Source organism: Gopherus flavomarginatus, chromosome 5 (genome assembly GCF_025201925.1).
Source record: "Gopherus flavomarginatus isolate rGopFla2 chromosome 5, rGopFla2.mat.asm, whole genome shotgun sequence".
Classification (NCBI taxonomy): Eukaryota; Metazoa; Chordata; order Testudines; family Testudinidae; genus Gopherus; species Gopherus flavomarginatus.
Genome location: NC_066621.1, coordinates 27745135 through 27757654, shown reverse-complemented (window position 1 = coordinate 27757654; position 12520 = coordinate 27745135). Strand labels below are relative to the sequence as shown.

General features: G+C 50.6%; 1 protein-coding gene across 11 annotated transcripts in view; it reads right to left on the bottom strand.

Annotated features, from left to right (window-relative positions):
* LZTR1 (leucine zipper like transcription regulator 1) overlaps window positions 1-12520 on the bottom strand; it is a 261156-nt gene that overhangs the window by 132371 nt on the left and 116265 nt on the right. For 10 of the 11 annotated variants that reach the window (XR_007774752.1, XM_050956118.1, XM_050956120.1 and 7 more), the window contains one exon: window positions 167-306. The exons of the other annotated variant lie outside the window; for it this stretch is intronic. Coding sequence is in view for 9 of the 10 variants with exons in the window: in XM_050956118.1 (XP_050812075.1) it covers window positions 167-306 (140 nt within the window). In the remaining variant the exon portion in view is untranslated. The remainder of the gene's footprint in view (window positions 1-166; window positions 307-12520) is intronic. 11 annotated transcript variants of the gene reach the window in all.

Sequence of the window (12520 nt, the reverse complement as noted above, 5' to 3'; positions counted from 1 at the left end):
CAGCCTAACTAGTCCCCAACCAAAAATCAAAGAAATTAGAAAGAAGCCTTTCTTAGTTATGAAATATAAACTGTTCCATCTTCAATATCTTTCATTGTGTGCTTTTTTCACCTTGAACAGCAGAATTATTACATGTATTTTACTTGAATCAAATGCTAGAACTTACATTTTTTCCTTGAATTCAAACTGAAAGAGATTATTGGTGATCTTTGCTCCACTCTGGCCAGAAAACACAAACATCTTGTCTTTGCAAACAGCCACGGGAAAATTACAGCAGGAAGGAGGGATCTCACCACTCTGTTCAATCTAAAAAGTAGCAAAATCCACACTAAATTATATATTTTTCAAACTCCATTATAAGACTGTCTGAACATGCACACTGAAGGATTAACACAACCCTGCTGATCTCCTTTGGTGAAGAGGAACCATGTAGTGTGTGAACATAAATCATGTTTCCAGCTGACAATGACACATACACACTATAAATTTGGTTGAAGTGTGTAGATACAGCCTCATTCACTTAATAGTGTAGTGTTGACTTAAACAAAGCACCTTGCCAAACAATAGTTAAAGATGCTAAAAAAGATTCAAGAGAAGATCAAAGAATCATAGAATCTTAGGGTTCGAAGGGACCGTGAGGATTGTCTAGTCTAACCCCTGCCAAGATGCAGGATTTTTTTGTGTCTAAAGATGAACCCTGAACATGCACTTATTTGAAAAAAAACAAAAAACAAAAAAACAAAACTATAAACATCACAAGTTTAAGTTACATAAAGAATTCTGATACCATCCTTAACACTCAAAATATGCACAAATACTGCAGAACAGAAACTATCAGCCCCATAGAGATACCCTGAAGAGGCAGTACAATTTTTAAGTGGAACCCTGAGGGTAGTGTCACAAGGGGGAGGCCATGGTAGCATGGTTCCATCATAACACAAGCATTCTCTATACTAAATTCAGAAACCTCCAGACTGTTGAAGTTGTGCACATGGTTCCTTATGAAACCAAGTATTTGTTGTAAGGTTTTATGAGAAGCTGTGGTCTCATTTCCTTAAGCAGATTCAAAGTCACTGACAAAAGTTACACAGGATACCCCACTACCTGGTCTAAAAGAAAGTAGGTCTGAGAAGTAATTAGCTGAAAAAAGCAGAATTGTTCTGCCAAATTGAGCATTAGACCTTGCTAGCAAAACATGACAGTAATGCTGGATAAAAATACAAATAAAATGCTAGAAAAACAACCACACAACTATAAAAGAAACATTTTTAAGATGTGCTACATGGGCTGCTTTACATTTTACTAAATATGTTTTAAGACCTTCAGAAACTCATCAAGTCATGGCAGATTTGTATGCAAATCCACTTGAATCTCTGAGAAGAGTGACTCTGCTCTGGGTTTGTCCGCAAACATCACAAAAAATTTAGGGGACTTACAATGGGTTTAGTTATAGTTTAATAACAGTCCCTGCTCATTTAAGATTGAAAATTCTTTGGGACAAGATGGACAAAATGTGGGAGACTAAAAATATCCCCATTTTACAGATGGGAAATCCAGGCACAAAGGTTTGCTCAAGGGTAACACAAAGTCTGTAGGAAAGGTGGGAACTGAACCCACATTTAAGCCCTAGCTCAGGACCTTAACCCTAAAAAAAGACGGTTACTCACCTTTGTAGCTGTTGTTCTTCGAGATGTGTTGCTCATATCCATTCCAATTACGTGTGCGCGCTCCGTGTGCACATTCGTCGAAAGATTTTTACTCTAGTAACACTCGGTAGATCGGCTGGGTCACTCCCTAGAGTGGAGCGCCATGGCAACGGATATATACCCCTGCCGTCCCAAAGGTCCTTCAGTTCCTTCTTGCTGCCTACTCCGACAGATGGGAAGGAGGGCGGGTTTGGAATGGATATGAGCAACACATCTCAAAGAACAACAGTTACAAAGGTGAATAACCATCTTTTCTTCTACGAGTGCTTGCTCATATCGATTCTAATTAGGTGACTCCCAAGCCTTACCTAGGCAGTGAGGTCGGAGTGAGATGTTGCAGAATTTACAACTGCTGATCCAAATGCCGCGTCATCTCTGGACTGTTGAACCAGAGCGTAATGTGAGGCAAAGGTGTGGATCGAGGACCAGGTAGCTGCGCGACATATCTCCTGGATGGGTACATGAGTCAGGAAGGCGGCATATGAAGCCTGAGCCCTTGTAGAATGTGCCGTGAGGTGGCTCAAGGGAACATGAGCCAAGTCATAACAAGTACGGATGCACGCCGTCAAGCAAGATGAGATCCTCTGGGAGGAGACAGGTAGGCCCTTCATTCGGTCTGCCACCACGATGAAGAGTTGGGGCGCTTTGCGAAAGGGTTTTGTCCGCTCGATATTAAATGCGAGCGCTCTACAGATGTTTAGGGAGTGCAATTGTTGTTCCCGTTGTGATGAGTGTGGCTTCGGGAAGAAGACCGGAAGGAAGATATCCTGGTTGATATGAAAGGCCAATACCAGTTTAGGGAGGAAAGCCAGGTGTGGTCGCAACTGCACCTTGTCCTTGTGAAACACAGTATACGGTGGGTCCACCGTGAGAGCCCTAAGCTCGGAGACTCATCTGTCCGATGTAATGGCTACGAGGAAAGCTGTCTTCCAGGACAGGTATAGTAGCGAGCAGGTTGCTAACGGCTTGAAAGGGGTAGACATAAGTCTGGTTAGAACCAGGTTGAGGTCCCAGGTTGGGGTGGGACAGCATACTTGGGGGTATAGGTGGTCCAAGCCCTTGAGGAACCTAGAAACCATAGGGTGTGAGAACACGGAGAGGCCACTTTCCCCTGGGTGGAAGGTAGAGATGGCCGCCAAGTGCACCTTCAGTGATGATACTGCTAGGCCCCGTAGTTTGAGAGATCAGCAGTAGTCCAAGATGGTGGAGATAGAGACCTCGGTGGGAGTAACATTATGCGTTTCGCACCAGCAGGAGAAACGCTTCCACTCGGCCAGATACGTTGACCGAGTGGAAGGTTTCCTGCTACCCAGGAGTACTTGTACTGAGGCAGAGCAACGTAACTCGGACTGGCTTAACCACACAGCAGCCATGCTGTGAGGTGAAGGGACTGCAGGTCTGGGTGGTGAAGTCTGCCATGGTTCTGAGTTATGAGGTCTGGGAGAAGAGGCAGGATAATTGGGTTGGCTATCGACAGGTCGAGCAGCATGGTGTACCAGTGCTGCCTGGGTCACGCTGGAGCGATCATGATCAAGCGAGCTCTGTCCCTGCGGAGCTTTATCAGGACCTGTGAACCAGTGGGAACGGTGGAAAGGCGTAAAGCAGTTGGCTCATCCACGGCATCGGGAAAGCGTCCGAGATCGAGCCCAGGGAGAGGCCTTGGAAGGAGCAGAACATCTGGCATTTCCTGTTCTCGTGGGAAGCGAAGAGGTCTGTACGGGGAAAGCCCCACATCCGGAAAACACAATGAATAACATCCAGATGAATCGACCACTTTTGAGACAGGAAGGATCTGCTGAGTCAAACCACCAGAGTATTCCAAACCCCTGGGAGAAAAGACGCTACCAGGTCTATCGAGTGGGCTATACAGAAGTCCCAGAGCTGGATGGCTTCCTGACAAAGTGGGGAGGACCGTGTCCCTCCCTGCTTGTTTATGTAATACATGGCCGTTGTGTTGTCTGTGAACACTGAGACACAACTGCCTTGAAAATGCTGTTGAAACGCCTGGCACGCAAGGTGGACTGCTCTCAACTCTCGGACATTGATGTGCAAGGCCGGCTCCTGAGATAACCAAAGGCCTTGAGTGCGAAGATGGCTGAAGTGAGCACCCCAGCCAAGAGATGACGCGTCCGTCATCAGGGACATAGAAGGCTGAGGCAAATGGAACGGTATCCCTGCACACACCAGGGAGGGCGTCAACCACCAGTCGAGGGAGCCTAGGATGCTCAGGGGAATCGTGACTATCCTGTCTATGGTGTCTCTGCTCGGGTGGTATACCGAGGTGAGCCAAGATTGGAGGGGACGGAGGCATAGCCTGGCCTGTTTGGTCATGAACGTGCAGGCAGCCATGTGACCCAGGAGACCAAGACAAGTGCGAGCCGAAGTTGTCGGGAAGTTCTGTAGGTCTCAGATAATTATTACCATCACCTGAAACTGAGGCTGTGGTAAGCAGGCTCTGGTGAGATTGGAGTCCAGGATGGCCCCAATGAAGTCCATCCTCTGTGTGGGAACCAGAGTGGATTTCTTTGTATTGATCATCAGGCCTAGACTCATGAATAGGTCCTTGATGATGTCCACATGATGGGTGACATGTGCCTTGGAGGTCCCTTGAATGAGCCAATCGTCGAGACACGGAAAAACATGTATCCGGCAGTGGAGGGAGGCGGCGACTACAGCCATGCACTTTGTGAATACTCTTGGGGCTGTAGAGAGGCCGAACGGAAGGACCGTAAACTGGAAATGTTGACGGTTGGCTACAAACCAGAGGTACCATCTGTGTGGAGGATAAATGGCGATGTGAAAATATGCATCCTTCATATAGAGAGCGGCATACCAGTCTCCGGGATCCAAGGATGGGATGATGGTCCCCAGGGATACCATGCGGAACTTCAACTTTATCATGAACTTGTTGAGTTCTCGCAGGTCTAGGATAGGTCTGAGACCTCCCTTCGCCTTGGGGATTAGGAAATAGCGGGAGTAGAACCCCTTGCCCCTTTCCTCCTTTGATACCTCCTCTATGGCTCCCATGGCAAGGTGTGTCCGCACCTCTTCTAAGAGGAGTTGCTCGTGAGAGGGGTCCCTGAAGAGGGACGAGGATGGAGGGTGGAAAGGGGGGGGTTGAAATAAACTGGAGGTGGTACACAAGTTCCACCATGCGTAGGACCCAACGATCTGAAGTTAGCTGGGACCATGCAGGGAGGAAAAAAGAGAGGCGGTTGTAAAAGGGAGGGAAAGGATCCTGGAAAGTAACTGGTACGCTGTCCTCGGGTGCACCTTCAAAAGTTTGGCTTTGGCCCCGTAGATGGCTTGGAGGGACCCTGATTTTGGCCCCCTTGGGGTCCTGACTGCCGTCTACGACCGGCTTGACCACGCCTTCTGCCAAAGTCCTGCCTCTGTCTAGGCGGAGGGTAAGGGCGGTGAAGCTGGAGGCGAAAAGGCCTGCGCTGAGTCACCAGCGTGTGCATGCCGAGAGAGTGCATAATGACCCTGTTGTCCTTCAGGCTTTGCAGCCTAGGGTCAGTCTTTTCAGAAAAGAGGCCTCGACCATCAAAGGGCAAGACCTGTATGGTATGCTGTAGTTCCGGCGGGAGGCCTGACACTTGAAGCCATGAAATGCGTCTCATGGCAACTGCCGAGGCCAGAGTCCTGGCTGCGAAGTCTGCTGCATCCAGTGAGGCATGGAGGGAAGTCCTCGCCACTTTCTTCCCCTCCTCCAAGAGGGCAGCAAACTCTTGATGGGAATCTTGAGGGACTAACTCCGTGAACTTGCCCACCGCCGCCCAGGTGTTGTAGTTGTAGCGGCTAAGCAGGACTTGCAGGTTTGCCACCCGGAGTTGGAGGGCCCCTACAGAGTATATCTTAGGGCCCAGTAAGTCCACGCGCCTAGCCTCCTTCGATTTTGGAGCTGGAGCTTGCTGGCCATGGTGTTCCCTCTCATTGACAGACTGTACGACAAGGGAGCAGGGAGGAGGATGGACGTACAGGTACTCATACCCCTTAGAGGGCACCATGTACTTGCGCTCAACTCCCCTGGCAGCGGGTGGAATAGAGGCTGGAGACTGCCAGATGGTATCAGCATTGGCCTGGATCGTCTGGATGAATGGTAAGGCCACTCTTGTGGGGGCGTCAGCCGACAGAATATCCACCACCGGGTCCTCTATCTCCGGTACCTCCTCTACCTGGAGATTCATACTGAGTGCCACTCGTCTCAGGAGGTCCTGATGGGCCCTCAGGTCAATTGGAGGAGGGCCCGTAGAGGATGTCCCTGCCACCGCCTCATCAGGAGAGGAGGAAGAGGAGAGGCCAGGGATAAGCGAGTCCTGTGTGGACTCTTGCTCTTGGACGACCTCCGGCTCCAGTGGGATCGGGGAGTCTGGTGGCTGAACAGGCGCTTCATCCGTACCGGTAGGAGGGGGGTGGCTGATAGTCACCTCCGGCACCCGATGCTCCGCTGGAGCAGAGTGAGATGGGGCTGGAGGTACACCTTGGGCCTGGTGATACGCCCAAGGTGTCCAGAATGACCACTGATGGGGGCTTTGATCTTGGGCCTGGGTCTCCTGGAAGATTCTGGTGGGCACATCGGAGTCACGGTCCTGTGCATAGAATCTGTCCACATGAGAGGACACCGATGCATGTCGGGATGGCCAAGGAGAGGCTGAAAACCCCTGGGAAGAGTCTCCCTCTATGATTGATCTCGCTCTGTGCGGCACCGGGGATCGGTACCGGGAATGCGATTGGGACCTACGACTGGAGCGGTGCCGGGAGATCAACCGGGATCTCGAAGCTCGACGTCTGGAGTGGCTGCGAGAGTCACAGTGCCTGGAGCGGTGCCAGGAGCTGGACTGGTGCCAAGAGTACCGGGCCGGCGAACAGGACGCTGATGGGTGCCGCGAGTGCGACCGGTACTGAGAAGGGGATCAGTGCCTGGACTGCGACCGGCGTTGGGACCGGGATTGGCAACGAGACCGAGAATGCCGGCGGGATCGCAATCGTGACCGGTGCCGCTCTGCAGAGCCGACAGAGGGTGGTCTCATCAAGGCCGGCTTGCCTACAGATTGTATGACCCACACCGCCGGTGCCGGGGGTTGAGGCAGGGCAGACTCTGTCATCATGATCAGCTCCCTTGCTGTGGAAAATGTCTCCGGCATGGAGGGAATAGTGAGCTCAACCACAGCTCTCGCCGGGGAGCTTTAAGGTACCGGACTCGACGGCCCTTGTGGGACCGGAATCGATGGTGCCAACATTGTCGGTGCCGCGGCAGGTGTAGGTGCTGGGTGGTCCGATCTAGCCAGGTGCTCTGGCTGCGGTGCAGTTGGCACAGAAGCAGTGGGAGTCTTATGTCTCTTCACCCGCAGGGAGAGAGAACGGTGCCGAGCAGACATCGGTGCCGGCGATGGTCGGTGCCAAGAGGCCTTAGCAGTACTGGTGTGATCCGGTGCCGAAGAAGCGCTTCTGCCAGTGGATTGTCCAGCGCTTGGTGCCAAGGGTGGAAGAGTAAGAGCTGCCTCCATCAGGAGCTGTTTGAGACGAAAATCCCGCTCCTTTTTCGTTCTCGGCTTGAAGGCCTTGCAGATTCGGCACTTATTGGCGAGGTGGGATTCCCCGAGGCACTTAAGGCAGGAGTCGTGGGGATCTCCTGTTGGCATCGGCTTGAAACCCGGTGAACCGGGCATGGGCCCCGGCACTGGGTGTGGGGAAGGGGCTAATCCCCGAACCCCTCTTAACTATATACACTAACAATGTTATAAAAACAAATAAGAATTAACTGCAACTATAGAAATTTCAACTACATAGACAAGAATAACGAGAGAACTATGAGTAACTAGGGAAGTGGTGGAGATCAGCTAAGCCATACTCCACTGGTCCAACGACCGACACGGGCGGTAAGAAGGAACTGAAGGGCTGTTGGGTCGCCAGGGGTATATATCCGGTGCCATGGCGGCGCCACTCTAGGGGGCGATCCAGCCAACCCACCGAGCGTTGCTAGGGTAAAAATCTTCTGATGAATGTGCACGCGGCGCACACACTCTTAATTGGAATCGATATGAGCAAGCACTCAAAGAACTTCCTTTCTCTCATATAACAGCACAGTTTCCTCTGGTAAAGAGTGTAGTTTAGGAAAAAATACTAATTAGGTGATGGTGATTGTAAGAGTAATTATTTTATGAATGAGATAGGATTAAAAACAAATAAGATATCAAGTACCCATGTGTATAACAGGACAACTGGCTAGTAAGAGCTCTAGTTCAGAGAGACCACTCCGTTCTCAGGAAAGCATGCAACTTTTTTCAGTTCTTGGGACTAAGATAAGTTATTGTTTTTTTTAAATAGTCTATTTTTGCCCCAGCACAAAAGGTGGAGTTCACAGGGGCTCTTTTCCAAGCCTGTGAAAAATTAACAACTAGATGACAGATTTCAAGCAAATCAGAAGGTGATACTTTCTGTAAGATTTAAACTTTATGCAAGCACAATTGTAGTTGTGACATCATTTGCCAAATGTCAGTTGGGACCTTTACAGGGATGGCTAAGAAAAATGACAACTGATCAGCACAGAAATATAATAATTTCATCTCCAGATAAGATTCCTTAAAACAAGATGGATAAATGTGAAGAATGTCTGACATTCATTCCTCCACTCCTCTGATAACTTTCTTTACATTAAAAATTGAAGTTCCCATTTAATTAAATTTGAAAACGAATACAATTATTACAGTAGTCTGTTATTTATTTTGATACTGAAGTCAATTTATACCATACACTAAGCCACAGCTCACTTTGAGGGGAACAGATATGTTCATGAGACAGAGAACCAACAAAGGAGGAAAGAAAGGGCACAACAGTCCAGCCAACAACTATGTCTCCTCCAAGATAACACCTGTCACTTTTGTGGGAAAATCTGCAGGGCACAAATTAGGCTCCTCAGCCACTTAAAAAACCCCCTTGGCAGACATCATCTTTGCATCGAGGGATAGCCGAAGAATGTCAATTTATCTTATGCTGTCTCCACATTCCCCAGCTTTCAGTGTGCTGCAGATTTTGTACTTGGCAACACAATTAATAGAAGTTATCAGAGAAAATATGGATGTTTTGGCAAGTGGGTAGAGGGAACTGGGGATTTTAGCATCTGAAGAAATATGTGAGACTGTTTGGAATTATGAGGTCAAATTCACACTGTGCCACAGTGACAGACACATTTGTGATTTCTAGATTGGTTATGGTAAAAAACGGTTACCCACCTTCTAGTAACTGTTGTTCTTCGAGATGTGTTGTTCGTGTCCATTCTAAGCAGGTATGTGCACGTCGCGTGCACACCAGCTGGAAGATCTTCCCCTAGCAGCGTCCGTAGAGTTGACCTCAGCGCCCCCTGGAGTGGCGCTTCCATGGCACCCTATATAGGGGCCCGCCGACCCTCCACCCCCTCAGTTCCTTCTTGCCAGTACTCCAACAGAGGGGCAGGAGGGTGGGTATTGGAATGGACATGAACAACACATCTCGAAGAACAACAATTACTAAAAGGTGGGTAACCATTTTTTCTTCTTTGAATGATTGTTCATGTCCATTCCTAGCAGGTGACTCACAAGCCTGAGCCTAGGCGGTGGGGTTGGAGTTCACTGCTGATTGAAGCACTGCATGGCCGAAGGCGGCGTCATCTCTGGCCTGGTGCGTGATGGCACAGTGCGACGTAAATGTGTGGATGGAGGACCACGTGGCAGCTCTACATATTTCCTGAGTCGGGACCTGGGCCAGGAATGCCACGGAGGAGGCCTGCGCCCTTGTAGAGTGGGCCGTGATCGGAGGAGTAGGGACCTTAGCCTGACGGTAACATTCCCGGATGCAGGCTGCGATCCATGAGGAGATCCGCTGAGACGAGACTGGGAGTCCCCTCATCCTATCTGCCACAGCAACAAAGAGCTGGCTTGATTTCCTAAACGGTTTGGTCCGTTCAATATAGAAAGCTAGGGCCCTGCAGACATCCAGGGAATGCAGTCTACGCTCCGTACCTGAAGAGTATAATTTTGGATAGAACACCCGGAGAAAAATATCCTGATCCATGTGGAATTGGGAGACTACCTTCGGAAGGAACACCGAGTGTGGCCTGAGTTGGACCTTGTCTTTATGGAAGACAATGTATGGAGGCTCGGATGTCAGCACTCTGAGTTCCGTGACAACTCCTGGCCGAGGTGATAGTGACAACGGATGCGACACTGTATGAGAGGAACAGCAGAGAGCATGAAGCCAGAGGCTCGAGGGGAGGCCCTCTGAGGGCAGAAAGGACCCAACTGAGGTTCCAGGCCGGGGCTGGTTGTCGAGTATGCGGAAATAGCCTGTCCAGGCCCTTGAGGAAGCGACCAACCAGCGGGTTCGCGAAAACCAAAGTACCTGCTCTCCTGGATGGAACGCCGAGATGGCCACTAAATGAACCCAAACTGAAGAGAGGGAAAGCCCTAGCCGTCTCAGATGAAGCAAGTAATCCAGGATAAGAGGGATCGGGGCCAGCAATGGTGCCTGTCCCCACTGTTTGGCCCAGATGGAGAAGCGTTTCCACTTAGCCAGGTAAGTGGTCCTGGTAGATGGTTTTCTGCTACCAAGCAGGACTTGCCTGACCTGTTGAGAGCATTGCATCTCCACAGGGTTCATCCATGAAGCATCCAGGCTGTGAGGTGGAGCAATTCCAGATTCGGGTGGCAGAGGAGGCCTTGATCCTGTGTGATCAGGTCCAGGAGCAGAGGCAGTGTGAGGGGCATAATGGACATTTGCAGGAGCGCTGTGTACCAGTGTGGGAGCGGCCACGCCGGTGCTATCAGGATCACAGGGGCGCGATCCCTGCGGATCTTGAAAATCACCCTGTGAACCATGGGAATCGGGGGAAAGGTGTAAAGCAGACTGTCTTCCCAGGAGAGGAGGAAAGCATCCAACAGAGACCCCAGACTGCTGCCCATGAGGGAGCAGAACGTTGACACTTCCTGTTCTCTCTGGAGGCAAACAGGTCTATTTGAGGATAACCCCAGAGGTGGAAAATTGAGTGCACTACATCCCGGCGAAGGGACCACTCGTGACCATGGAATGAGTGGCTGAGGGCATTCGCCAGGCCGTTCTGCTCCTCCGGGATGTAGGATGCTGACAGGTGAATTGCGTTCCGTATGCAAAAGTCCCATAGCATGAGGGCTTCCCGGCACAGGGGAGAGGAGCGTGCACCCCCATTTGTTGATATAAAACTTTGCTGATGTGTTGTCCGTGAGGACTGAAACACATCTGCCTGCCAGGTGGGGTTTGAAGGTTAGGCATGCCAGACACACCGCTCACAGCTCCCTGACACTGATGTGCAAGGCAAGCTCTTCGGCGGGGGAGGAATAGCTCAGTGGTTTGAGCATTGGCCTGCTAAACCCAGGCTTGTGAGTACAATCCCTGAAGGGGTCACTTAGGGATCTGGAGCAAAAATCAGTACTTGGTCCTGCTAGTGAAGGCAGGGGGCTGGACTCTATGACCTTTCAAGGTCCCTTCTAGTTCTAGGAGATAGGTATATCTCCAATTATTATTTTTTTTAATTTCTGGTGACCACAGGACTTGGGTCCTGAGATTCCCCATATGCGCCTCCCCCACCCCCAATCCGATGCATCCATTACCAAGGAAAGGGAGGGCTGGGGGCTGGCAAAGGGAACTCCCGCACACACTTCTTGCAAGTCGAACCACCACTGAAGGGAGTCCAGCACCATACAGGGGAGTGTCATCACCGAGTCTAGGGTGTCCCTGGTCAGGCAGTATACAGTCACCAACCAAGACTGGAGAGGATGCAACCTGAGCCTGGAGTGGCTCACCACATAGGTACACGCTGCCATGTGGCCCAGCAACTTGAGGCAGTTTCTTGCTATGGTGGTCAGGGCACATTGGAGACAGAGAATGATTTCGGACATGGACCAGAACCTGGACTCCGGTAGGTACACTCTGGCATGGGTTGAGTCCAGAACTGCCCCTATAAACTCTATCCTCTGAGTGGGAGACAGGGTGGACTTGGCCTCGTTCAACAGGAGACCGAGCTTGAGGAAGGTCTGTCTGATGAGGAGCACCTGAGCCTCCACCTGTGCCCTGGTACGGCTCTTTATGAGCCAATTGTACAGGTAGGGGAATATTTGAATCCCCTGCTTGCGCAGGAAGGCTGCCACGACTGCCATGCACTTTGTGAAAACCCTCGGGGCTGCTGACAGGCCGAAAGGCAGTACTGTGAACTGAAGATGGGCGTCGGCTACGACGAACTTGAGGTAACGCCTGTGTTGGGAGATTATGGCAATATGGAAATACGCGTCCTTCAAGTCGAGGGTAGCATACCAGTCCCCTAGATCCACGGAGGGAATGACAGAGGACACGGAGACCACGCAGAACTTGAGTTTCTTTACGAACTTGTTCAGACGCCGCAAGTCCAGAATAGGTCTGAGGCCCCCTTTCGCTTTCGGTATTAGGAAATAATGGGAGTAGAAACCCCTGCCCCTGAATTCCTGAGGAACTTCCTCCACTGCCCCTGCTGCGAGGAGGGACTGCACTTCCTGAGTTAGAAGTTGCTCTTGAGAGGGTCCCTGAAGAGGGATGGGGAAAGGGGCTGGTGGGGCGGGAGGGTGGAGAATTGGATAGAATATCCCTTCTCTACCGTGCGAAGCACCCAACTGTCTGATGTGATTTGGGACCAGGCACGATAGATGGGGGACAGACATGATCCAAAGGTAGGGATGGGAGGATCCAAAGTTTTGACTACGCACGGGACAGTCGCTGAGCGGCGATCAGCGTCGGGAACATTCCCTCAACTGTGACTGGTACCAAGTCAG